The 26,244-nt window shown below is 49.6% G+C and overlaps 2 protein-coding genes across 7 annotated transcripts in view; both read left to right on the plus strand.

The window, feature by feature from the left end:
• Positions 1-26,244, plus strand: part of TMEM63C (transmembrane protein 63C) — a 76,830-nt gene that overhangs the window by 931 nt on the left and 49,655 nt on the right. For all 5 annotated transcript variants that reach the window (XR_004057313.1, XM_030930628.1, XM_030930631.1 and 2 more), the window contains exon 2: positions 14,234-14,391. The gene's annotated coding sequence lies outside the window, so the exon portion shown is untranslated. The remainder of the gene's footprint in view (positions 1-14,233; positions 14,392-26,244) is intronic.
• LOC104677634 (60S acidic ribosomal protein P1-like) lies at positions 10,674-11,071 on the plus strand. Of its 2 annotated transcripts, XM_030930633.1 has the most exons (2): positions 10,690-10,760; positions 10,836-11,064. In XM_030930633.1, exons 1-2 carry the CDS (start codon positions 10,690-10,692, stop codon positions 11,032-11,034), a joined length of 270 nt encoding a protein of 89 aa, XP_030786493.1. In that variant the 3' UTR covers positions 11,035-11,064. The 2 variants fall into 2 exon arrangements, with proteins under 2 accessions (XP_030786492.1, XP_030786493.1); XM_030930632.1 differs by having other exon boundaries at positions 10,674-11,071.

Below are 26,244 nucleotides of genomic sequence, written 5' to 3' on the forward strand. Positions count from 1 at the left end.
AACTTCTGCGTGGGGCTCCAGGGTATCATGGCTGTAAGCAGGAATTAGATTGTCTGGGACAGGAGAAAATTGCTCATGAAAAACACTCATCTGAGCAGAGGGGGTGTGAGCCTGTGCTGTTCTTCTGGGTTCAAGAAAAGAATGAGAGTTGGCTTTGAGGAGAAGGCCTGTGCTGAGGGGGACAAGGAGATGAACTTTCTCCTTCAACAGCCTGCAGCACTCCAGGAAGACGTGGTTTCCCTCAAGAAGGGCCCATCTGTTAGCACCACCCTCTGTTATCACCTCATCCTCGTTCTCTCTCTGGCCCCTGTCCCTGGGAGAAATGGGCTACATTCCATCTATTGCCCTCAGAAGTGAACTTTCCCCTTAGAAGTGAATTCACCTTTTTCTTCTCCCTGGGACAGATGACTTTCTCTGGAGGGAAACTGAGGCAAGGAGAGAGTGACGTTTTAGAGCTGGAGCCAGATGAGGAAACTGAGGCACGGAGGGTGGAGTGAGTTCTCCAGGTCTCTTACCTACATGCAGGTCTCCTGACTCCCCAGCCACCAAAGGGCAGACTGGAGGGGCCTCTTCCTGTCTTCTCTTTGCACCCCACAGTCCCAGCACTGAGAAACTGAGGCTGCGAGGGGCCTCTTGATGGGTGTGGAGGTCGATGACAGGGGACAGCACCAGCATTTTCTCCTCCTTCAAGATATGTTTTCTAGTTTATTGGGAAGGAAGCAGCTTGAAGAGGGGAAATGAAGTCTCTTGGTTACCTTCCCATCATGCCCCCACAGGGGTACACAATTTCTGTAGGCCTGTCGGAGCCCAAAACAGGCATCCTTCCTACCCAAGTGCCAGCAGCTGTGAGCATAGCTGGCTGGGGAGTGGGGAGCCACAGGTAGAGGGACTTCAGTTATCTCCCTGACAGCATCTCTGGATGGGGGGTTTGGGCCAGCACCTGTTTGCCCCAAGTGAAAGGAGTTGCCATGTGCCTGGCTCATGAATTGCCCCTTTTCAGACACCCTCTGAGCACAGCACCCCTGAAGCTGGCCCCTGCTGGCTTCACAGGAGCCTTGTGTTGCATGATGACCACCAGGAGCTGCTGGGGTGACCCTGTGGGAAGGGATGGGGTTCCCAGTAAACCAGATGGGAGCCAGCTGCTTGTGGGATGACTCTATAGTGCCAGAGAGGAGAGGGCCCACCATACTGGAGGGAAACTACACGATATGTGTCCCTCTCAGCTAGCAGAGAAAGGGTCAGGCCTCAGAGAGGCCCCCTGGTGAGAACCAGACTTAAAGAGCAGACAGCCTGGACTAAGCGCCTCTATTGGCTGGCACTCTGCCCTCAACTTCTCTACCTGATAGCTAGACATGAAAACACCTTCTCCAGATGGGTGGGAGGGCTTTGGAAACTTGTCAAGTGTTTATTACAGATGGGAAGTATTATTCCTGGAGTCTCTGGTCTAGGTGGAAGCCATCTGTTTCCTGCCTCGATGGGGGAAACATGGTTGTTTCTTCTTCAGAGGATGCCCTCTCCCTCTGTGGCCAGCCTAGGGCACCCTTCTAGGCTGGAAGGCAGGTCAGCCCTCCCCAGCCCACTTCAAGTAGTGCTTGGGGCCTTGAGGAGTTTCCTTCCCCTATCCCCAGCTGCCCATTACATTGAACATATTTAACAGGATGTTCACCCCTGTAAAATGAGGGTGTCTAGTGGCACAGTGGAGCTTCCTACAGGCCTGTACCCTCTCCACTGCCTCGACTCTCAGATCCCCACGAATTCTGCTCTCATTCTTCCCGGGAAGCGGCGGGTGGAAGAACCATAAAGATAATGGGCATAAAGTGCTGGGAGCTGTTTGCACAGAGCGTCCAGTTTGCAGGAACCCACGTGGTGCTCAGGCCATGGGCAGGCTCACACTGGGAAAGGCTGTAATGAAAGTGCTCAGCGGAAGTGCTCAGCTTCCAGTGAGATCAGCAGCTTTTAGTGCCCTGTTTTGCCTGAGGTGGGGCCCCGATGCTCACTCTTCTTTCCTCTCGTGGGAGAGCAGTGGTTTTCACAGCTTACACATCAGCATGGGTGGTGTAAATGGAACTCCACATTCTTGCCCATGAGTTGGCTGGTGCAACTCCTGCAAGGTAGGGTTACAGGAGGAGCTGAGATGAGAATGTGGGCAGCTCATGAAGTATGGTGTGTCCTTGCTCTAGATCTGTCTGCATTGCTCAGGCCCAACGGAGGGTGGCTCTTAAGAAGAACAACGTGTGGCCAGTACTCCATGTTCTGTGTTTCTAGGGCAGGATATGTACTCAAGCTGCCACATTCCTTGCCAGCACCCCTGGGACTGGTGCTGAGACATGCAGAGGCAGAGTGGGCGGGGAAGGGGTGCCTCATTGTCACCTCCTCCCTCCTTCTAGTCATTAGTAATGCTTCCCAAAGGGAAACCAAAGCCTAGATCTGCTTAGAAAGGCAGGACTAGGACCCAAGTGTCCTGGGCTCCCACCTTCTGCTTTTCACAGCCTTCCACTCTGCCGTTTGACACGAGCACCCTCAAGATGAGATGGGAAGAGCTGGGCTGGAGGTGAGTGAGTCATGGCCAGCCCTGTGCCTGTAGACCTTCATTCCTGCCAAGCCAGGGCCTCTGGTGTCCTTAGAGGATCAGAGGCAGAAAGACCAGGCCGGCTTCCAACAGGAAACCAAACTGTCCCCTCCCCATTACTAAGTGGCCTGGCCAAGCAAGGTCCTGAAGACAGAAGCCTTCTTCTCACTCTGGCTGAGTCTTCTCAGAGTTGTGCCCAGCCAGGTGCATGCTGGCCTCAGGCCATGGAGTCGCAGCAGAAGAGAAAGTGACCCTAAGGTCTTTGGAGAGATAGGTGGGCAAGATGAAGCTGTGTGCGGTCCGCTGGGATACTGGCTGGCTGTTGAGTTTTGGGTGTTGAGGCCTCATTGCCTTGGGGTATCTGAGTGGCAGTGATTTGGCCATAGGCTAGAAACGCTACAGAGGGCAATGGAACACACACACAGGGCCCTGTGGAGAATTCAATCCTGCTTTGATGGGGGCATGGAAGCACAGAGGACCTGTCACATATGGACTCACTGCCTGGAGGAGCACTTGGGAGCTGGGTTCCCACTTGTTTCATTACCTGCTCACTTCACTTCTGTGAGTCTTCCATTTGCAACATGGTGAAGCAATTCCCTCCACACAGAGCCATTGGGAGGATGAATGGGAGGAAGCGGAAAGGTGCCCAGCATGGTGCTTGGTAACCAGGAGTCCCCTTCTTTCCATTTGCTCATCCCTCTGCCTGCTGTGTGGCCAGCTGTCCAGGGACCTCTGGGATGGCAACCATGTTTTTTTGTTGTTGTTTTTTTCTGAAACAGAGTCTCATTCTGTTGCCCACTCTGGAGTGCAGTGGCACTATCTCGGCTCACTGCAACCTCCGCCTCCCAGGTTCAAGCGATTCTCCTGCCTCAGCCTCCCGAGTAGCTGGGATTACAGGTGTGCACCAACACATCCGGCTAATTTCTTTGTATTTTTGATAGAGACAGGGTTTCACCATGTTGGCCAGGCTGGTCTCGAACTCCTGACCTCAGGTGATCAGCCCATCTCAACCTCCCAAAGTGCTGGGATTACAGGAGTGAGCCAACATCCCCAGCCAGACCATGCTTTTTTGATGACACCAAACAATGTCCAACAATGGCTGATCAACAATGTCGACTGTTCCAGGCACTGTTAAAACTGAACTGTCTCCTTCAAAAAGGCTTCAGGCCATGCATGGTGGCTCATGCCTATAATCCCAGACTTTGGGAGGCCTAGGAGGGAGGATTGCTTGAGCCCAGTACTTCAAGACCAGCCTGGGCAATATAGAAAGACCCTGTCTCTACAAACAAGTGAAAAAATTAGCCAGGCCTGTAGTCCCAGCTACTCAGGAGGCTGAGGTGGGAGGATAACTTGAGGCCAGGAGGTTGAGGCTGCAGTGAGCTGTGATCGCACCACTGCACTCCAGCCCAGATGACAGAGCAAGACCCTGTCTCAAAAAACAAAACAAAACAAAAATCAAAAAGGCTTCTCACATCCCTGACGACCTGGCAGAGGGGGAATCTTCTTAGAACCAAAGGGATATGTGTGTGTGTCTGTCTGTCTGTCTGTGTGGTGTGGACAGGGAGTGTCCTTCCATACAATGAACAAGCTGTTGCTGGACCAGGGATCCCTCCTTGGCTGGGGCCTCATGTGCCCAGGAGTGTCAACTAGGCTTGGCTTGGGGAGGCCTCAGGCAGCAGAACAACAGCCTGAACGTTGAGCCTGGCTTGAGGCCCTGGAGCCACTCAGCGGCCTCACATTCCCTGTCATTACTCTTTAATCCTCTCCACGCCTTGGGAGAGAAAGCAGGTCTGAGTCACCCGCTCAGTAGATTAGAAAGCTGTGGCTTGACAGGTTGTGACAGCCACAACCACACTCACACACCAAAGCAGCAGAACCCAAACTGGGGCCGTGGCCAGTCTATGTCCAGGGGAGTCATCTGTGCGCTGTCCTCCCAAGCACAGCTGACACAGCCTGAGCTCTCCTCTTACTGCTGGGCTGGTGGTTTTGCTGAAGTTGCTTGAGACAAAAGGACTTGGAAGAGAAGGTCGTGCGTTTCTCCCCTTCCCCTCCACTCTGGGCAGGGCGCCCAGAACCAGGTTCTGCTGAAGGACATCTCGTGTCACGGGAGCAGGGAAGGTGGAAGGCTAGGATTCCCACCCCGCCCCCACCTAGATTCCAAGGGGCTGAGCCAAGGCAAAGGAAGGGGACTTGGCCTAGCCAGGCCCAGGCCTCACACTCCATGGAGGGGCTCCTTGGGGCCCTGGCCCAGGCACATGCATACAGCTTGTGCTGCATGGAGCAGCCAGGGAGGAAGGGACAGGAAGCCCCTGGCCTGGATCACAGAGCTACCAAGTGGAGGAGCAGAAGGAGCCCCAGTCCCAGTGCCCTCCTGTGTGGCTGGGGAGGGAACCCAGGCCATCACAGCCATGATCTGTTCCCAGAGACAGAAGAGGGGAAGTGAGTGGGAAGGGCAGGCTTTCTGACTCAGCCCTATCCCAGGTCCTGGTGTCCCCGTAACTCTGCCCACTTCCCCTGGGAGTTACCTTTGAACCCAGCTCTGACCCAGAGGCTGCCATTGAAGGCTCATCTTGGAGTAAGCCCAACCTGCCTTTTCCAGTGAGGCTCCCTTCCCACATGCTCTGCTCCCACTCAGGGGTTATTTGTGTGTGGGGAGGGGGGATGTGTCAGATGCCCTTGAAGTTTTTACAAAATACACATGCCTGGCTTTTCTGCCCCATCTCACCCCAGCTTGGCTAAGAACCATTGCTCTGGCAAATCAAACGTGCCCTGGACTGTCTGAGCCACTGCCTCTCCCCATCCCAGTCCTGGTCCTTATCTCTATCCTCATCTGTTCATCTTCCTGCCCTTCAAAGCCCAATTCAAATGCTACCTCCTTGATGAAGCCCTCCCTGGATCTCAGCCAGATGAGATCTTAACAGCCTTGAATGCCCTTAACACATTGAGTCTCTCTCTTCTGCTAGAGAGTGAGCTCATCTTTTCACTTTTCAAGTGTTCATTGAGTGCCAGTCACACAGAGACCCTTCAGTAATTCATGGGGAAGGGGATGGGTAAACAAGGAAATGGCTTAGTGACAATAGCTTGAAAAAAATCATGACATTCTGTGAAAATAGCAATACAAAGCTCCATGAGACATTCTGGCAAGAATGCTAGTAAAGCTGAATGTGTATATGCTTTATGACCAATGGTTTCACATCTAGGTATACGTTACCTAGGTATACTCCAAGGTATCTAGGGCAGCAATGCTTGAAATGCAAAAAAAGAGGTCTTGGCTGGACTCTGTGGCTCACGCCTGTAATCCCAGCACTTTGGGAGGCCCAGGTGGGAGGATTGCTTGAGCCCAGGAGTTTAAGACCAGCCCTGGCAACATAGCAAGACCCTGTATCTACTAAAAAAAATTAGCCAGGTGGGGTGGTGTGTACTTGTAGACCCAGCTACTTGAGAGGCTGAGGTGGGAGGATTGCTTGAGCCCAGGAGTTTGAGGTTTCAGTGAGCCATGATCACGCCACTGCACTACAGCATGGGCAACAAAACAGAAAAAAAAAAAAAGAGAGACCTCAACCTCAATATCTGCAATAATAGAATAATGAATAAAACTCTGATACTGTGGCCGGGCGCGGTGGCTCAAGCCTGTAATCCCAGCACCTTGGGAGGCCGAGACGGGCAGATCGTGAGGTCAGGAGATCGAGACCATCCTGGCTAACACGGTGAAACTCCGTCTCTACTAAAAAATACAAAAAACTAGCCAGGCGAGGTGGTGGGTGCCTGTAGTCCCAGCTACTTGGGAGGCTGAGGCAGGAGAATGGCGTAAACCTGGGAGGCGGAGCTTGCAGTGAGCTGAGATCTGGCCACTGCACTCCAGCCTGGGCGACAGAGTGAGACTCCGTCTCAAAAAACAAAACAAAACAAAACTGTGATACTGTGCAACAGTTAAACTATGTGCAATTGGGGAATTTTATTTTGTATAGATTATACCTTAGCAAAGCTGATATATATGTACATACACATATGGATACATTCTGTATTAACATGAATAAATTTCAAAAACTGTGTTTCAAAAAAAGGAAATTTCAAAATAATACCATTAGTGAAATTTTAATTTTCTTTTTCTTTTTTTTTTTTTTTTTTGTGAGACAGGGCCTTACTCTGTTGCCCAGAGTAGAGTGGTGCGATCTTGACTCATTGCTGCCTCCACCTCTCAGGCTCAAGCGATCCTTCCACCTCAGCCTCCCAAGTAGCTGGCTGGGACTATAGGTGCACACCATCACACCCGGCTAATTTTTTTTTTTTTTTTTTTTTTGTATTTTTTGTAGAGATGTGTTTTTGCTAAGTTTCTCAGCCTGGTTTCAAATTCCTGGGCTCAAGTAATCCACCCACGTGGGCCTCCAAACATGCTGGGATTACAGGTGTGAGCCACTGTGCCTGGCTGAAAATTTAATTTTCATAAAAATCACAAAACAGTACTAGCTATGATTTATGGATTTACTAATTTCTGTTGCAATGCCTACCAAGCTGATGCTTGTAGTGCTTTGGAGAGAGTAGGAGCTGAGACTGAAAGGGGAAAAGGAAGGGTTTCTAACTTGTCAGTAGCACTTCATTTAACAAAGAACAGCTGAAGCAAAAATGACAGAATGTTTACATTTGTTAATTCAATTGGTTTAAATGAATTGTTCAAAGTTGAAGAAAAGTAATCTAAGATGTCTATGGAAAGGTGCCAACATCTCCCTGGGGAGTCAGGAAAGGGTCCAAGAGGAGGTGATAGCTGGGTGTGAAGGACTCGGGGAACTGGCAGGTTTCACTGGGGTGGGGGAGTTGGGAAAAGCAGCCGTGGGTGCTTAAAGCCAGGGAATACCTGTGCTGGCTCTTTGCACATCTGAAATGTTTGTTGATTGACTTTGTATCAAGCTGTCCCTCTGCTGCCCTCTCATCCCCTTCTCTGATTTCAGCTGTTCTATTTCTGAGTTGCGTACATAGTAAATAGAGTCCTGGGGGAAAAATCATGTGTCATTTTATGATTTTTTAGAGATGAGATAATCTAATGGGGGTTAGGAGAGGATTGAGGCAAATATACAAAATTGAACATTAAAATGGGGAAATAGCCACTGATACGGAGAAAATAGAAAGAATTATTATTATTATTATTATTATTATTATTATTGGTACTGTGTTTGGCCATATGTAAATCCACTTGAAAACCAGCTGAAACTGATGATTTTCTGGGAAAATGTAAATCATCAGTTTGACATCAGGAGAGGTAGAAAATCCCAACAGACCAATAATCACTGAAGAAACTGAGTTTTCATAAATTTCTCCTCCAAGAAAATTAAAGTTCAGATTACTTCTAGTTTCTATCAAATCTCCAAGGCACAGATAATGCCAATGTTATTTAAACTGCACCAACTACACCAAATCACAGAGAAGGAGAGATTCTAAATTATTCTATGAAGTACAAACAACATGGATACCAAACCTTGTCAAAGACAGCACAAAAAGAGAAAAATGACTAAACAATCTTATGAATAGTGGTGCAAAATTCATAAATAGCAACAAATGGACTCACACAGCATTATGTTACAAAAATGAACATACCACAAGCAAGTGGGGCTATATTCCAGAAATATAGATTCCATAGTAGAAAAACTGTTAATGTAATTGAACACACTAATAACTCGAAAGAAATAAATCATACAAGCAACTTCATAAGTGCTGAAAATGTCTAAAATGCATTTGATAAAATTCAACATGTCTCTGATTTTAACTCTTATGTCATAGGAATAGATGGATATTGCTTAACATGATTTTGTTTATGCCTGTGTGTGCTTGTGTATGTGTGTGTGTGTATTCAGACATAATAAACACACAAGGAAAGAATGACCCCATGACTGTAATTCTTTAATACTACTCTAGAAGTACAAACCAACACAAATTTTGAAAATACAAGTTATAAAAGTGCTAAATTTATCAAAAGTGTAGACAATAAGATTGATGACCTGGAGAAAAAGGAACAAGATTGTCAACTGAAAAAAAATTAGAAATAATAAAATAATATACCAACATGATCGGTAATAACTATTAGAAACAAAAATATATAGCTTGTCTGTATATAAACAGACTTTAGCTTTTTAAATATAATGGAAGAAATTTAAAATATCAGTAAAAGTGCTAAAATAACCAGTACTAAGTCTAACCAGAGGTGGCAGGAGCAGCTCTTAAGACTACTTCATTCTTGATTCCCTGGCACTTGGAATAGGGCCTGACACATAGTAGTAGATATTTGTCAAATGATGGAACTGCTTCACCGATTGATAAACAAAGCACACTTAATTTGCAATGATAATAATAGTAAACACCACCATATAGTAGTTCCCCTGTGTGGCCACTGTCCTGTTCTTTACCTGTAGCCTAAGGTGTGATCTGTCCTGGAGAATATTCCGTATGTGCTTGAGTTAATGTATATTCTGCTGCTGTTTGGAGGAGTTTTTTGCATATGTCTATTAGGTCCAATTGGTCTATAGTGTTGTTCAAGTTCTCCATTTTCTTTTTCCTTCCTTCCTTCCTTCCTTCCTTCCTTCCTTCCTTCCTTCCTTCCTTCCTTCCTTCCTTCCTTCCTTCCTTTCTTCCTTTCTTCTCTCTTTCTCTCTTTCTTGTTCCGCTCTTATTTCCCAGACTGGAGTGCAATGGCACGATCTCGGCTCACCGCAACCTCCACCTCTCGGGTTCAAGTGATTCTCCTGCCTCAGCCTCCCTAGTAGCTGGGATTACAGGCATGCGCCACCAAGCCTGGATAATTTTGTATTTTTAGTAGAGATGGGGTTTCTCCATGTTGGTCAGGCTGTTCTCGAACTCCCAACCTCAGGTGATCCACCCGCTTCAGCCTCCCAAAGTGCTGGAATTACATGTGTGAGCCACCGTGTCCCGCCTAGTTCTCCATTTTCTTATTGATCTTCTGTCTGGTTGTTCTATCCATTATTGAAAGGAGTACTGAAATCTCCAATTATTATTGCAGTGTTGTCTATTTCTCCCTTCAGTTTTGTCAATATTGCTTCATATATTTGGGTGCTCTGCTGTTAGGTGCATATGTATTTGTAATTGTTATATCTTCCTGGTGAATTGACCCTTTATCATTATGTAATAGCCTCCTTTGTCTTTTGTGGCAGCTTTTGACTGATATAAATACTGCCATCCTTGCTCTCTTTTGGTTACCATTTGCATGGAATGACTTTTTCCATCCTTTCACTTTCCACTTATGTGAGTCTTTACGTCTGAGGTTGAACTTCTTGTGGGCAGCATATATTAGCTGCATCTTTCTACACCCCTTACCTGTAATAACTCATTTAATCCTCACAACAACTCCATGCAGATGGTGTTATTGTTATCTCCGTTTTTAGATGAGGAACCTGAGGCACAGAAAGGGCAGGCAGCTTATCCCAGGTCCAGTAGAGTAGAAATTTGAACCAAGCACTCGACTCTGAGTTTATGCTCTTTGTATCCATCCTCCTACATAGTCAAATGGGAATTTTGAATTTAGAGGGAGGATTGTTGGGTAGGGGAGCAGGAAATGGATTATTCAAACATGACTTTGGGACAACTGTGTAGCCCCTTGAAAAAAATAATAAAGTTGAGTCCTACCACAATCCCTGCATCAAAATAAATTCTGGAGGTGGCAAATATATTTTAAAAAGAAAGAAGAAAGCCAGGTGTGGTGGTGCGTGCCTGCAGTCGCAGCTACTTGGGAGGCTGAGGCAGGAGAATCACTTGAGCCCAGGAGTTCAAGGCTGCAGTGAGCTATGATTGTGTCACATAAGTACTGTAGCCTGGGCAACAGAGTGAGGCCCTGCCTCAAAAAAGAATAAGACAAAGACAAAGGAAGAGGAGAAGAAGAGGAAGAGGAGGAAGAGGAGAAGAAGAGGAAGAGGAGGAAGAAGAGGAAGAGGAGGAGGAGGACGAGAAGGAGGAACAACAACAACAACAGGAGGAAGGAGAAGAAGAAAAGGAGAAAGAAACCTTCAAGTCCCTTTCCTCAGCTGCCGCGAAGGTGCTCTGTCCTTCCGAGGAAGTTAAGGCCGCGCTGGGGTGAGGCCCTCACTTCATCCGGCGCCAGCCCCACACTTGCCTGCGCTATGGCCTCCGTCTCCGAGCTCGCCTGCATCTGCTCGGCCCTCATTCTGCACGACGATGAGGTGTCTGTCACGGAGTATAAGATCAAGGCGCTCATTAAAGCAGCCGGTGTAAATGTTGAACCTTTTTGGCCTGGCTTGTTTGCAAAGGCCCTGGCCAATGTCAACATTGGGAGCCTCATCTGCAATGTAGGGGCTGGTGGACCTGCTCCAGCAGCTGGTGCTGCACCAGCAGGAGGTCCTGCCCCCTCCACTGCTGCTGCTCCAGCTGAGGAGAAGAAAGTGGAAGCAAAGAAAGAAGAATCCGAGGACTCTGATGATGACACGGGCTTTGGTCTTTTTGACTAAACCTCTTTTATAATGTGTTCAATAAAAAGCTGAACTTAGAAAAAGAAAAAAAGAAATCTTCAAGAATACAAGTTGAAAATATGGGCAAATACTTTCATGATTCTCAAATGGGAAAGGCTTTTTAAGCAAGTCCCAAGGATGCCATAAATAAAGTCAAAAAGAGATGAATGACAATTTGCAATACACATGACAAGAAGTAAGTTGCCTTAATTTAGAAAAACTTCTTAAAAAATCAATAAGAAATTAGAAAGGATGGATGCAGACAAGTCACAGAAAAATAAGTGCAAAGGCCAATCAGTCAATAAACATGAAAACATGTCTAGTGCAAAGGCCAATCAGTCAATAAACATGAAAACATGTCTGTCTTTTTTGACAACTGAATTACAAATTGAAATAAGATACCATTTTTAAACTCACTGTAAAAATCCAACAATCTGATAATGCACACGGTGTGAGGGTGGAGAAAAACAGGCACCCTCATGAGTTGCTGGAGCAGAGAAAACTGGTTCACCCTCATTGGAGGACAATTTGGCAATATCTATCAGAATGTTAGGTTCACGTAAGTTTTGACCCAGGGATGTCCTCCAGCTGGCATCATATATGTGCACAAAGATATAGAGTCAAAGATGTAGGCTGGGCGAGATGGCTCACGGCTGTAATCCCAGCACTTTGGGAGGCTGAGGCAGGCGGATCACCTGAGCCCAGGAGTTTAAGACCAGCCTAGGCAACAAAGTGAGACTTCATCTCTACAAAAATTAAAAAAAAAAAAAAAAATTTAGGCCGGGTGCGGTGGCTCACGCCTGTAATCCCAGCACTTTGGGAGGTCGAGGCGAGCGGATCACCTGAAGTCGGGAGTTCTAGAGCAGCCTGACCAACATGGAGAAACCCTGTCTCTACTAAAAATACAAAATTAGCCGGGCTTGGTGGCGCATGCCTGTAATCCCAGCTACTTGGGAAGCTGAGGTAGGAGAATCGCTTGATCCTGGAGGCAGAGGTGGCAGTGAGCCGAGATCGCGCCATTGCATTCCAGCCTGAGCAACAAGAGTGAAACTCCATTAAAAAAAAAAAAAAAAAAAATTAGCTGGGCATGGTGGTGGGTGCCTGTGGTTCCAGCTGAGAGGCGGAGGTGGAAGGATTGCTTGAGCCCAGGAAGTTGAGGCTGCAGTGAGCTGGGGTTGTACCACTGCACTCCAGCCTGGGCAACAGAGTATGACGCTGTCTTAAACGAACAAACAAGAAAAAACAAAGATATTCATTACAGAGTATGATGCTGTCTCAAAACAAACAAACAAGAAAAAACAAAGATGTTCATTACAGCTTTGCTTGTGCAGCAAAAAATGTAGAAATAACCTAAATATCAATCAACAAGGACAGATTCACAGAAATTATAGTGCATTGGTTCAGTGGAACACTATGAGCTATTAAAAGAATGGAGGAATCTGTCTGTGTGGTATGCAGAGATGTGTGATGTATGTTAATTAGCAAAGCAAATGTAAGTACAGGGAATATGTTCCCGGTTGGGTTTAAAATAAAGATACAGGCATAGATAGATGTGTGTGTGTGTGTGTGTGTGTATGTTCGTATTTCTGGAAAAACTTCTCAGGAAAATTTAGGAAACGACGATGTTTATGTTGGAGAGTGGGATATAGGTCTGAGATGGCAGGGACATCCATCCATGCCATGTTTCTTTTTTCTTTCTTTCTTTTTTGGAGACAGGGTCTTGCTCTGTCATACATGCTGGAGTGCAGTGGTACTATCATGACTCACTGCAGCCTCGACCTGCTGGGTTTAAGCAATCCTCCCACCTCAGCTTCCCGAGTAGCTGGGACTACAGGCGGACATCACCATACCCAGCTAATTTGTTGTTTTGGTTTTTTTTTTGTACTTTTTGTGGAACTGGGTTTTTGCCGTGTTTCCAAGGCTGGTCTCTAACTTGTGGGCTCAAGTGAACCTCCCACCTTGGCCTCCCAAAGTGCCAGGATTATAGGTGTGAGCCACCATACCCAGCCTAGATTTCGTTTTCATTGTGTATTATTTTGAATGGTTTGATTTTTTTTTTCCCTTAAGCATGTTATTTTCAGAATTTAAAGAGCATACTTAAAGCCGGGCATGGTGGCATGGGCTTGTAATCCTAACTACCTAGGAGGAGGAGGCAGGAGGACCAGTTGAGCCCAGGCATTGCAGACCAGCCTGGGCAACAGAGTGAGACCCCATCTGAAACAAAACAAAACAAGACAAGAATATTTAAGAAAAGACAAATTATAAGGGGGAGAATACCAGTTAAAATGTCTCACCCTGAGTTTTGTTTTTAAATTCATTTCTCAGTTCACCTCTTCTTGCATTCACAATTTCAGATGTGGGCGGGCCTAAGAGATCACCGCCAATCTTTATTTTGTCCGTGAGGAAAATGAGAGCTAGAGAGGGTTTAGCAAGCTGCTGGGGCTCCCTGGCTAGCCTGACTGCAGAGACCAGGCTCCTGTGATGCTGCTTTCAGGAAACGGACCGATGATCCCTTTATGTGGATTATAAAATCATCCTTGGACTTGTCTGCCCTTTCCCAGTGTGTCGTCCACTGAGTCTTACTTCATGTGTACCCATGTGGGGAACTTGTTAAAATGTAGGTTCCCAAACACCTTCCTGGAGATTCAGGTTCAGTGGGTCAAGGCAGGGCCTTTCCACCTGCATTTTAGCAAGGCCTCCCCCTCCTCCCGCAGATGATTCTGAAGTGGGTGATGTCTATGACCCCTTTGACCTCCTACAGCTCAGCCCTGCTGGCGTTGTCTGTGCATCTAGGCTGAACACCCCCACACCAGCAAGGGAAAATGGGGTGCTCCAGCTTAGCAGGGGAAGTGACAGCTGGTGCCTGGGCTCCCAGTGCAGTGCTCTCCCCATGGCCCCCTCCTCACAGCTCATGCTCTGCGGGGTTGAATGGTAGCCCCCAGCTCACCCACCCAAGCGTGGGCACTGGCTGGCCTGGATTTGGAACTGGGGCAGGCTGGGCGTCGTGGATGCTTCCGGAGTACCCCTCACCCCATTGGAGCTCCCCAAGGCAGGCCTTGTGGGAGATACTGACAAGCACATCGGAGCTGGGAGGGGCTTGGCCAGCTTGGGCTTGGGGAGGAGCTGCAAGGAGGCCAGGGAGGACTGGGATGCATGCTTGCCTGGCCTGAAAGGGTTCTGTTGTCCCTGTGCCATACAGCCTTGGAGGAGCCTCCCTCGGGGTCAGGAATCAAGCGGGGACACGGCTGAGCCACTCAGAAGCACCTTTTCCTGGGGACTGATCAAGAGGAGGGAAGGTCCTATAACAGCTCAGGGGCCACGGGGGGCCTGAGCCCCAAACCTCAGCTACTGTTCCAGGTAGGTGCCCCTGGCATCATCCCATCACCCATCAGGGCTAAGCCCTAGCACCAGCTCCCCACCTTGAGCCTGGGAAATGTGGCCATCCTGGCCGCCCCATGGCCTGCAGCTCTCCAGCCAGCACTTGGGCAAAGGCCCTCCCTAAGCCCTCCTAAACCCACAACCTGCCAAGAGAGGGGCAGGAACGGCCTAACCCCATTCCGAAGGGCGCTATCCCAGGTGACCCTGCCCATGAGGCCTGGGAAGGGGCAGAAGATGCTCTGGTTTTGGTTAGGATGTCCTCTGTTCCCTAGAAATTCCCCCGGGACTGAGCTGCTAGCTGGGCCCCCCGTGGTTCTTGCTCAGCTGACTCTGGTTTCGGGCAAGCCCAGAATCCGGCCAGACACGGCTCTTCCAAGAGTTTCCTAACTCTTGACACTTTTTCCTCTAGGAAAGGATTAAGACAGATGGTATCTTCATAGACTACTAGAGCTGGGGATCTTAGAGGTAGAATCCAACCGCAATCTCTTTTTACTTCTCAAGCATTACTTATATCAATAGTGTAGTTTCCAATGTTGTGGTTGAACATCTCAGAGGAATCAGGTGTAATCTTGTCAAAACAGCACGGGAAGCCCTTTGGCTTTGGACAGCCCTTCCTGGGCTCAGTGGCCTCCCTTTGCCCCTCAGTCCAGCCTGTGCCCTACACTCCTCTTCCTCTCCTTCCACCTTCCCGGTTACCTCCAGCAACTCCTTCCGCCTTTGCAGAAGAAACATTGACAGTGGCTGGACATTCCAAGCTAGAAGGTATTGAAGCTAGGTTAGCATCTAAGTGAGGCTTTCTTCCCTATTTAAGTAAGTAAATACATTAATAAATAAATCTTTGAGGAAGGATTAGAGAATCCGGGAAGCTTTCCAGAGGAAGCTCTAACTGTGATAAGATTTCTCTATTTGAGAGTGTCTCAAATCTCTCTTACATGAAAGAAGATATTATCCTGCATGGGGTGTTGGCCAAGAACATCGTGATTGTTGCTGTTATTGACAAAAGTAATCTTAGATATAGTTCTTTACGTCCCCTTTATAATTTCCTAGTCCTTTCTTGGGAGAGCCCTCCAGGGCAGGGAGCCTTGGCCACAGGCAGTGTGTCACTTCTGTTCCTCTGGCCATTCCCAGGCCCTAGCCTTGTGCCAGACTCTTGTTCAAGATTACTAGAAGAGGGGCCGGGCGTGGTGGATCCTGCCTGTAATTCCAGCACTTTGGGAGGCCGAGGTGGGCGAATCACGAGGTCAGGAGATCAAGACCATCCTGGCTAACACAGTGAAATCCCGTCTCTACTAAAAATACAAAAAATTAGCCGGGCACGGTGGTGGGCGCCTGTAGTCCCAGCTACTTGAAAAGCTGAGGCAGGAGAATGGCATGAACCCGGGAGGCGGAGCTTGCAGTGAGGGGAGATCGCCAGGAGGGGGAGCTTGCAGTGAGCGGAGATGGCGCCACTGCACTCCAGCCTGGGCCACAGAGCGAGACTCCGTCTCAAAAAAGAAAAAAAAAATGTTACTAGAAAAGGCAGCGGTGGAGCCAGATGGGTTCACATCCCAGTTCAATCACCTACTGGCCTTGTCATCTCTATGTATTTCTGTCTCTTCATCTGTAAAATGGGGTTAACAATAGTAGCCTAGGGTGAAGATTAACTATGGTAATATCTGTAAAGTGCTCGAAACAACATCTAGCACCCAGTAAGTGCTTAACACATTAGATCCGATCATTGCAAAAGTCTGTTCTCTCCCAGCCATAGTCTGCTGCCTGATCAACCTCCCTAAGGCACAGTGCAGACATCTAAGTCCCTGGCTCTACAACCATCTGTGGCTCCCCATTGCCTAGTTAATGACTGTGCTCTAACTTCACTTTAAGGGCTTGAAGGCAGAGACAGATATTGTTTGCCTTGCATGTAATAAGGAATCAGTAACGTTTGTTGGGAGAGGGTTTCCACCCTCAGGGTGGGTGAACTGAATCCCTAAGGAATGGAAGTGCAGTCACCTACAGCCAACATCTGGGGATTTGATCCAAGCTCTTCTACCTCCCCAACCATAGCCTGGCCAGGAGCAGACCTGGATATGGGGCCTTGGATCCACACACAAGGCTAGGGATAGTTTCCTTTGGACCCACTGGGTCTGCAAATGCAGTGAACCCTATTTTGGGCTCTAGCCTTGGTCCACATCAGAGTCAAGAGAGGACACTTGGCCATTGCCCAGACAGACAGTGACCGCAGTTATAATGTGTACTCTCTGATGAGTTCAGGCCAGGCAGCAGACTTGACATCATGGTCCTCATTCATCCTGGGGCTGTGGCCAAAACCTTGGCTCCCATGGCTCAGGTGGGAAGCCTGAGGCCAGCAGAGACTGCCCATGATCTAGCATCTTGGACAGAGAACTCAGCTAGCTCCATCCTGCATCTCAGCCCCTGTGGGGGAAGAGAGGCCACACACTATGGAGGAACAAGCCCTGGGCTGGGGCAGGACAGAACAGCATTTGAGACCAGCCTCCTCATCTGGTAGAGAGACCTCAACCGTGTCAATGAACTTCTCTATTTTCCCATCTGTGAAATGGGGAGGATAACACCCGCTTTGTAGAGTCGGGGTGATGGCAAAATGGTGCAAAATGCCCAGAGCCACTGCATGCATGGAGTGGGCACTTGGGAATTTGCAGTGATTCTGATCAGACCATCAAAGTTGTTCTCCAGGCTGCCGAGTGGAGCTGTTTCAGTCCTGACTTCCAGCTTTCCTTAGGTGGGGAAATTGTCCTCGCCTGGCCTCCGCTCTGAGATTAGGGAAAATAGTGGTGGTTTTTGGCAGAAGCAGGAAACAGTTCAAATGTTTCCAGACTCCTGGCAAGGTTGGGAAGTGCAGGAGGGAAGCAGCGCAGCTCCGCCTGGTTTTCTCAGAGATTTTTCCACTTGGAGGCTCGGTGCTGCCAAGCCCAGGAAGCCAGCAGTGAAGGGACAGGAAGGGGGCAAATCAGAGCATGCTGGTTCCTGCAAGATGGTATTTTTCTCTTTATCCACTTGAAAAATGAACGAATCTATTGGGATTCCAGGCACTGGACTAGGCAGCAGCAAGTAAAACAAACATGACCCTGCCCTCAGGGGGCTTTCATTCAAATGGGGCAGATAATAAACAGCGTATTATGGATGATGTATATTAGAAGGAGATAAATGCAATGGGGGGAAAACACAGAGAAGGAAAGGGAGGGCAGTCAGGAGTGCCAGAGGAGCTGCGTTATTAAATAGGATGGTCAGGACAGACCTCACCGGAAAGGCAACATTTGAGACACACAGATTGTTTGCTCCCTTTGGGGATTCCTGAGAGGCCCAGGGGCTCAGAATCAAGGCCAAGTGCCTTTCATGAGATCCTAGGATAGCAGCAAAATCTAGAAGCTCTTCTAGTCCCAGCCCAGATAATGTCATGCCCTTTCTCCGAGACCTTCAATAGCTCCCCACTGCCTACATAATCAAGTGCAAATCATTCAGCCAAGATTCAGGGCCTCATGATCTGGTCCCAAGCCTGTTATCTCACCAGACCCTTCTCACCCCACTTCTTCAGCCAAGCTAATCTGCCTGCCATTTCTGGAACACTCCACTGTCTGTTTCCCTCTTCCTCTCATTTGTCCCTCTGCCCGGACTATCCTTGTTCCCGCTGGTTTCTGTTAGTATAGATATCTCACCCACTCTCCAAATGCCACCTCTCGGAGGCCTTCCCTGATCCCCGGGGCTGTGGTCTCTGAGCCGCACAACTTGGCTTGTTCCTTTCTCAGCGTGTGGCTCTTACTCTGCCTTGGGTGTCAGCACTGGTTTTCCTGTCTTGTGTCTTTACCTGGCTGGAAGTGCTCTGGGCAGGGCCTGGGCTCCTTCACCTCCAGCAGGTGTGGGACTCAGTGAACGCTGGCTGAATTGTGTCCCTGCTCAAAGGCTTCCAGCGACACTGTGACAAGCCAGGCCCACTCAGGCAATGAAGGCAGAAGTGGAGGCAGGCAGGAAAGGAGAGAAGAGACTAAAATGTAGGTGAGAGATGATAGAGGAGCTGGTGAGGGATGAGGAGAGAGAAATCCCCACTGTACTTTTTCCAGAGAGGCAGATTGTCGCAGACAGAAGGAGGGATCCCTCTCTTCCCCCAGAAATAGCTAGTACTCCCTTCAGTCTCCCAGGCCAGTGCTTCCTTGTGTCTGACCGAAATATCTCTTACTGCAGCTGCAGTTCACTTTCTCTTTTTCCATCATCTGGCTGCAGGTCACCATTCAAGTCCTCATTCAGCCTGGATCATTGTGGCTTTCCTGATCCCCTACCCAAAGGGCAGGAGCAAGGTCACAGGAGGCTGGCTCCTGCCCTGGAGCTTGTGCTCTAGTTAAGGAGGCTGTGGTGATCCCCAGAGCCACATGGAGACTGCTAGGGAGCTAAGATGTGTGGCCACCATGAGTCATGGAGGTTGTGCCAGCCACCACCCCTCAGCCTCTTGGCGCAGCCTCCCTGCAGGGCTAACCTTCATCACAAACAAACCTGTGAATAGAGAGCTCCCACTAGCATAGCAGGGGTTCTCAGGTCCCTCATGGCCCCCAGGCCCTGTGAGGCCCTGTGAGCCAGACCCACATCCTCTGCCATCTGCTTCCCACCCCTCACTGGATCAGCTGTACTCAGAGAGCACACGAGGCAGCCAACGTGGCTCCAGCCCTATTTAAACAGATGGCGCCAGAGCCCAGAAACAGGCTTCAACCTGGCCCCCGTCCCGGCTCTGCTGCCCCTGAGGGGTGGTGCATTTCCATCCAGGGGACCTGAACTAGGCTCACATCTTGTCCTGCCCCCGCTCCCCATCTGCCTCTCGGCTGGCTTTTATGCATGCCGAGGTCTCCTCCTGGACCATTCTGCCCTGTCCTCCACAGGGTAGGAGGCCCATGTGTCCTCAGGCTAGGAATGTGATGCCGTGAGGCCAACTGGCTAGGTTCAAATCCCACTAAGAACAATGGTTCCCATCTTGGTGGCGATGTGAGGACAGAGGTGCTCTTGTGCTTCCAGAGTCTTAGCACGGCCCCTGGCAGGTAATAAGGGTAATAAGTGCTCAGTTCAAGTGATCTAGTGCTGTTTGTCTTTTTTTTTTTTTTTTTTTTTTTTGGTGACAGTTTAATAAAGCGTTCATAAAATGTTCACAATAGGCTGGCTAAGAGCAAGGTAGCAGAGAGAAAACCAAGTGGGAAATGTTTTGTGGTCACATCCACAGCAAAAGAGAAGGTATCCATATTTTAAGAGTTGCCTTGGCTGGCACCTCCAGGCAGCCTTTCGGGATTCTCCAGTTCTGAGGCAGGAGCTCCTCCTCTGTGCTCCCAGTACTCCCTGAACAGAGCTCCAGAGTGCAGCTATGCGGTCTTGTTATGGTCTCCTTAGGGGTCTGTGTACCCACTAGAGCCTTGTGTCTTGCCTGTAGGCACCTCGAGTTCAGGGAACAGAGTCCGGACCGTAATTTGCTGAATAAACTATTTTGTGAGTGATGGGTGGGCAGCTGGCAGAGGCAGTGAGACTGAAAGAATCAGCTGGAGCCTGACTTTCCCAGGGCCTGTCCTCAAACTCGAGGTTGCCCACACCAAAGTCTGGGGGGTCGAATGAGGAGGCTGAAGAGGAGCCTCCCTCTCCTGTTCTGTGGTCTAGGATAGTGACTCTCAATGTGAGGTCCCTGGCCCAGTGGTATCAGCATCCTTCAGGGACTTTTTGGTGATACACATTCTCAGGCGCTACCCGAGACCTGCTGTAGCAGAAACCCTGGGGTGGAGCCCAGCGATCTGTGGTGTGGTGTAACAAGCCCTGCTGTAACAACCTCTCCCACCAAAGTGTGAGACCCATTGCTGTAATGTTTCAAGGGTGTGTGTTCACTTTCCTGTAAACTAACACCAAAGAGGAGAGGAGGTAGAGTGTCTCTGGGGGTGAGGGGGTCTCTCCTCTGCTGAAGGCTTCCAAGAAGGCCCTGGGGCTGGGCCCCCAGGACATGGTTCCTACTGGACCCCCACTCCCGAGGCTGAGATCATTGTACTGACAGGGCGAGTGCAATGGGGGCAGTTGCGATGCCCCTGTCCTCTCCCAGGTGGTCCTAGACCAGACAGGATGCTGCTCCCACCTGGCCTTGAGTCCATTCCATCCCCACTGCCATTGCCCAGCATCCCTTCTACGTGCTACCTGCAGCAGGGGCTCCAGGACAGACTTCTGGAATGACACGGCTAAGGGAGACCCTAGAGATCATTGGCTAAAATCACATACATTCACACAAGCCCCAAAACACACAAGTGTATACAACTCAACATGCACACCTATGAACACATAAATATGCATGCAACCCAAAACACAAGCATCTAAAATCCAAATTATAATCACAAACACATTCCCAAGCACAACCAAATACCCCTCAAAACATACTCAGATACACACACAAACACATTGACACACACACCTCAAAACACACAAGCACCAGTTCATAGACCCACTGTATTGGCTTCCTAGGACTCTGCAACAAATTACCACAGAAGAGAACCACAGAAAGTTATTCTTTTCCAGTCCTGGAGGCCAGAAGTCTGAAATCAAGGGGTCAGCAGGAACGTGCTCCCTCTGCAGGACCTAGGAGAGGATCCTTACTTGCCTCTTCCTAGCTCCTGGGCGTTATCAGCAGTTCTTGGCATTCCTTGGCTTGTAGCTGCCTCACGCCAGTCTCTCCCTTTGTCTTCTCATGGCTTCGTCTAAGGACAGCAGTTGTTGGATTCAGGGGCCACCCTCATCATGTATGACCTCATTTTAACTAATTACATCTGCAAAGACCCTACTTCCAAACAAGGTCACATTCTGTGATTCCACGTGGACATGCATTTTGGAAGGAAACTGTTCAGCCCAGTAGCTCTACACATCCCAAACACATAGCTACAGAGGCAGACAGGCACACACACACAACACACACACACACACACACACACACACACACACTCCTCTACCTGGCACATGGAACTCTGAGCTCCTGAGAGGAGAGAGAGTCCTTGAGTGTCAGAGCTATCCACTCCTCCTCTCTGGGTGTCCAGCACTGAGAAGCCTACATCCTTATTACAACATTTACCTGGTGATGCTGCTTTTCAGTTTGGTTTTGTTGTTTTGTTCGAAACGGTTAGGTATGCATATAGTACAAAATTCAAAAAGCAGTAAAGACGCTGGGCGTGGTGGCTCATGCCTGTAATCCCAGCACTTTGGGAGGCCGAGGTGGGTGGATCACCTGAGGTCAGGAGTTAGAGACCAGCCTGGCCAACATAGTGAAACCCTGTCTTTACTAAAAATACAAAAATTAGCCAGGTGTGGTGGTGCATACCTGTAGTCCCAGCTACTCAGGAGGCTGAGGCAGGAGAATCGCTTGAAACCAGCCAGTGGAGGTTGCAGTGAGCCGAGATCCTGCCACTTCACTCCGGCCTGGGCAAAAGAGTGAAACTCCATCTCGGAAAAAAAAAAAAAAAAGCAATAAAGAGAACAGAGTGAAAGGTAAGGCTTGCTCACCCTGCTTCCTCGCCACCTAGTTCCCCGCCTGGAAGACAAGCACTGGCAACGGTTTCTTGTGCATCCTTCTAGAGGAAACAGAGACACGCAGGAGGCAGCATTCTCCATGTGCCGTCTGCATCTTGCTTTTGCTGCCTGGCCACGCACCACTTGTCGTTTATTCTGGCTGCTTTCACACCACTTGGGTCTCCTCCACCTGACTGTGTGCTTGCTGAGGACAGGCCATATGTTATGGATCCCTGCCTCTTCAGCGCCTAGCTCAGGGCTGGCCCAGAGCAAGTGTTCAGTGAAGGCTGACTCTATCTAGACAGTAATAAATTGTCAACAGCTGGTTGGATCTGAGTGGGACTGGCTGCAGAGCTTTGGTTGATCAGAGCCCATCCTGGCAGCAGCAGGAGGTGGGGTGGGATGGCCCCAATAGGCTGCTCCTGCTGGTGGGTACCTCCCCACAGGCAGCCTTCAACCCAGCTCTAGCTGGAGCTGACTCTGGGGTTGGGGCCTCTGCTGCTGTATCCCTATGGCTGCTTCACCTCCCTCTACTGCTTCCTGCCCCCTCCAGACTCCTACGGAGGAAGCAGTCAGGGGAGAGGCTGGAGGGAGAACCATGCTGCCTGCCTGCTGGCATCTTAGCCCAGGGGCCCTGCAGGAGCTGAGCTGAGCCATTGCCCAGCCTTGCTGGCTGAAGACTTAGTGGGGACTTGTTACCACAGAGACGAGAATTGCAGCAATAACTCAGGGTCGAACTGGATCCTGCAGCTTCACCCAGTTGTGGTGAATGTATTTGCTCTACAACACTCAAATATGAGATGCACCACATTTTTTAAAAAATCAGGGCCGGGCGCAGTGGCTCAAGCCTGTAATCCCAGCACTTTGGGAGGCCGAGGCGGGCGGATCACGAGGTCAGGAGATCGAGACCATCCTGGCTAACACGGTGAAACCCCGTCTCTACTAAAAAAAAATACAAAAAATTAGCCGGGTGAGGTGGTGGGCGCCTGTAGTCCCAGCTACTTGGGAGGCTGAGGCAGGAGAATGGCCGGAACCCGGGAGGCGGAGCTTGCAGTGAGCTGAGATCTGGCCACTGCACTCCAGCCTGGGCGGCAGAGCGAGACTCCGTCTCAAAAAAAAAAAAAAAAATCAAAACAGAAACAGATGCCTCAGTCTGAGATTTTGCCATGATAGGCTTTGAGCAAAGCCCTAGGGGGAGACAGAGGTGGGCAAGGGCTGCTCAGCCCTCTGGGACTAGACCAGGGAAATGCTCCTTTTGTCCCTCTGTGGAAGGAGGGCTTAAGTTAGATGATTTGTAAGATCTCCTCCAGCCAAATCACTCTGGGTTTGACATCATGGGGGCCAAATGAGTCCTACCCCAACCCACTGCCAATCTTTCCTTTCTTCAGCAAATATTTGTAAAGCACTCAACCCTATCCAGCACAGCAGAGGAAATAATCAGCAAACACAGCCAAGGGCTCTGTTGTCAAGGAGCTTCCCTTTGCGGGGAGGTGTGGGGAGTCAGCCATCTGCTACGTCATTCCGTAAACAACATCGAATGTACTAGGTACAACAAGGAAAACTACACTTAACTTTATTGAGCCATTGCAATGTGCTAGGCACTGCTCTAATGTTTCATGTGAGTTGGCTCTCTCAAACCTCACATCCACCCAATAAGGTAGGTGCTATTAACATCTCCATTTTACAGATAAGGAAACTGAGGCACAGGGAGATTAAGAAGCTTGCCCAAAGACATGGGGCTAGTAAGTAGCAGAGGCAGAACTTGGGCCCAGAGAGTCTAGTACTAGAAATCCACATTTACTGCATGCATGAAGCCTGCCTCCCAAGATGCTCGGAGGCATGGGACTTGGGGAGCTGAGCCTGGCCTGAGCTCTTCCCTAAGGAAGCAAAAATGGAGCTGAGATTAAGCAGGAGGAGAATGAGTCAAGTAATGGGAGGGAGAACCTTCCAGGTGGTGGGACTGGCATATACAAAGGCCTTGTGGCAGGAGGGAAGATGGCAATGCTCCAGAAACTGAGGGAACAACCTAGGAGGCTGGAGATGGAAGTGAGGGGGAAGTTTGACACGATGAAGCCAGAACACTAGGAAGGGCAGCACACCCAGGCCTTGGTGGCCAAGTCAAGGAGAGCAAAGAAAGCCCTTCTAGCTGATTCCATAACAGCTTGGTCCAGGAGGCCTCCCTGGGCACTGCAGACTGGGTTCGGTGCATTTGCGAGCCCTTCTCACACTGCGTTGTCACTGCCTTTCAGCCAAGGCCTTTCTCATTCCCCTTCTAGAATGAGCTTGAGGAGGGGAGGAACACATCTCATCCTCTTTAGCAACCCCTACCCGGGTGAGAACTCAGGAAAGAGTAAGTGAGAACAGTAGGATGGAAGGGAGGGTGAGATCACCAAGACCTGGGGGTGTACCCAGAAGGCTGCCTGAAGAAAGCAGAGTTGAACTGGGCCTTGCCAATGGAGCACTCCTGTTGGGCAAGGATCAAGGTCCTCCACAGAGGGGAGGAATGGAGGGGGCAGAGACAACCAAGGCCTTTGATGGGCAAGGGGCCTTCCTTTGGCTGAAGCTGAGACTCCTCGTGGGGAACTGGGGGAGGTGAGACTGGAGAGGCTCCTGGGACCAAGAGGGCCTCCCCTCGTCCCAGCCTCTGCCCTGGAGCAGTACAGGACCCGAGAGTTCAGATGTCAGAAGGAGCAGGGAGCTGTGCAAAAGCTCAGGCCTTGGCTTTAGATCTCCACCCCCGCTGCTCAGCTGCTAGTTGTGTGAGCCTGGGCAGGCTGTGCACCCACCCTGGGCCTCAGCATCCTCCTTTGTAAATGGGGACAGTTGGTACTTCTCCTCTGGCAGGACTGTTGGGGGCCAGGTGAGATGATGACTTTGTAAACATACTTTGTCACCTGGAGGAGAGTGCACATAGGCCCTCCGTCAGGCTCAGAGGTAGAGACCAGGCCCATTCAGGACCCCACCCCCCACCTCCTGGAGGCTACCATTTCTCTTTTGTTCCCTTCCCTATAGGAGTCTAGGTTTAGACCACCCCAAAAAATGACTAGAGGGGCCACAGTGGACACCATCTTCCACTGATCCATTGATGTTGGGGTAGGGAGGTGGGAGGGGTGGGGCAGGGGGTTGGGGAGGCTGCTCCTGCCTGTCCTAGTAAGAGCTATGCTGGGGAGGCCTCCAAGTCCCCTTCCTGATCTCTGCCCCTGGGACTTGATGCTGTAGTCAGCACAGTATCACTGCTGTCAGGAGGAGCCACTGACCTGGGGTGGAGCAGGGATGGGGGCTTGCCTCTGGCTTCCAGGCAGACGCCCAGGGACCTGGTGGCCACCTTGGCTTCGATGGTACAAGGTCAAGTCTTGATCTGCCTGCATGTGGCCCAGCCAGATCCTGACAGGGGAGGGAGAGGAGGTGGCATTGGATTCAGGCTTTGACTCTTCTCAGTAGGCAGCCTGCACAGGAACCACTGGGCTGCATGTCACCGTGAGAGCTCCGTCCCTCCACCCTCTACTCCCCGTCAACAAGTCTGAGTGGGAGCTGACCAGAATGAGGGCATTTGAGGAAGGGAAGAGAGATTTGATGCAGGAGGAAAGCTGGTTACATGGATGCGCATCAATCTCAAGCCTTCCTTTTAATATATGATCTTTCTCTAATTAGAAACAACAATACATATTCATATTAAATAGTTTTTCAAACTCAGAAAAAAATGTTAAGGACTATTAAAAGCATGTGATATAATTTACTTTTTTTCTTTTATTTTTCTTTTTAGAATCCAGATCATTTCATTTAGCAGCATTGTGTCCTGCTATTTTTATTTCCTATTTTACCTTTTTAACATAGGCACGGAGTCACCTGTCCTCCTCCCCGTGTCTCCCTGAGTCACTGCCCAGTTCCCAGGGGCCTGGGTGACTGTGACATCCCCACAGCTGTCTCTGCCTTCTGTCTCCAGCCCCACATGGGCACCGTCATGGCTGCTCACGGATTCAGGGGCATGGGCAGAAAGACATGGGTTGTGGTCCAGGGTCTGGAGGACAAGGAAAAGAAACTTCCTGCCAAGGAGAGGCATCTCTGGGAGGGTACCAGAGGTGAGATGGATGGGGTGGGGAAGCCAACACACTCAGCTTCCAGCCTGGGTCCCAGTGGCCACCTTCTCTCCCGACAGCATCCCAGCTCCCGCTGCCACTCGCAGAGGTGTTAAGAGGATGTTTCTTAATCTTCTGGGTCTGAAATTCCTCTTTTATAAGATGGGATAATAATAGAAGCTGCCTGGTCCTTCTCTTTAGTTGAGAGTCCCTTAGATGTAGTACAGATGTGGGAGGC

The sequence above is a fragment of the Rhinopithecus roxellana genome, chromosome 5 (assembly GCF_007565055.1).
Source record: "Rhinopithecus roxellana isolate Shanxi Qingling chromosome 5, ASM756505v1, whole genome shotgun sequence".
NCBI classification, from domain to species: Eukaryota; Metazoa; Chordata; class Mammalia; order Primates; family Cercopithecidae; genus Rhinopithecus; species Rhinopithecus roxellana.

Excerpts from the sequence above, each read along its gene's own strand:
- LOC104677634 (XM_030930632.1), top strand. The coding sequence starts at position 10,690 with ATGGCCTCCGTCTCCGAGCTCGCCTGCATCTGCTCGGCCCTCATTCTG.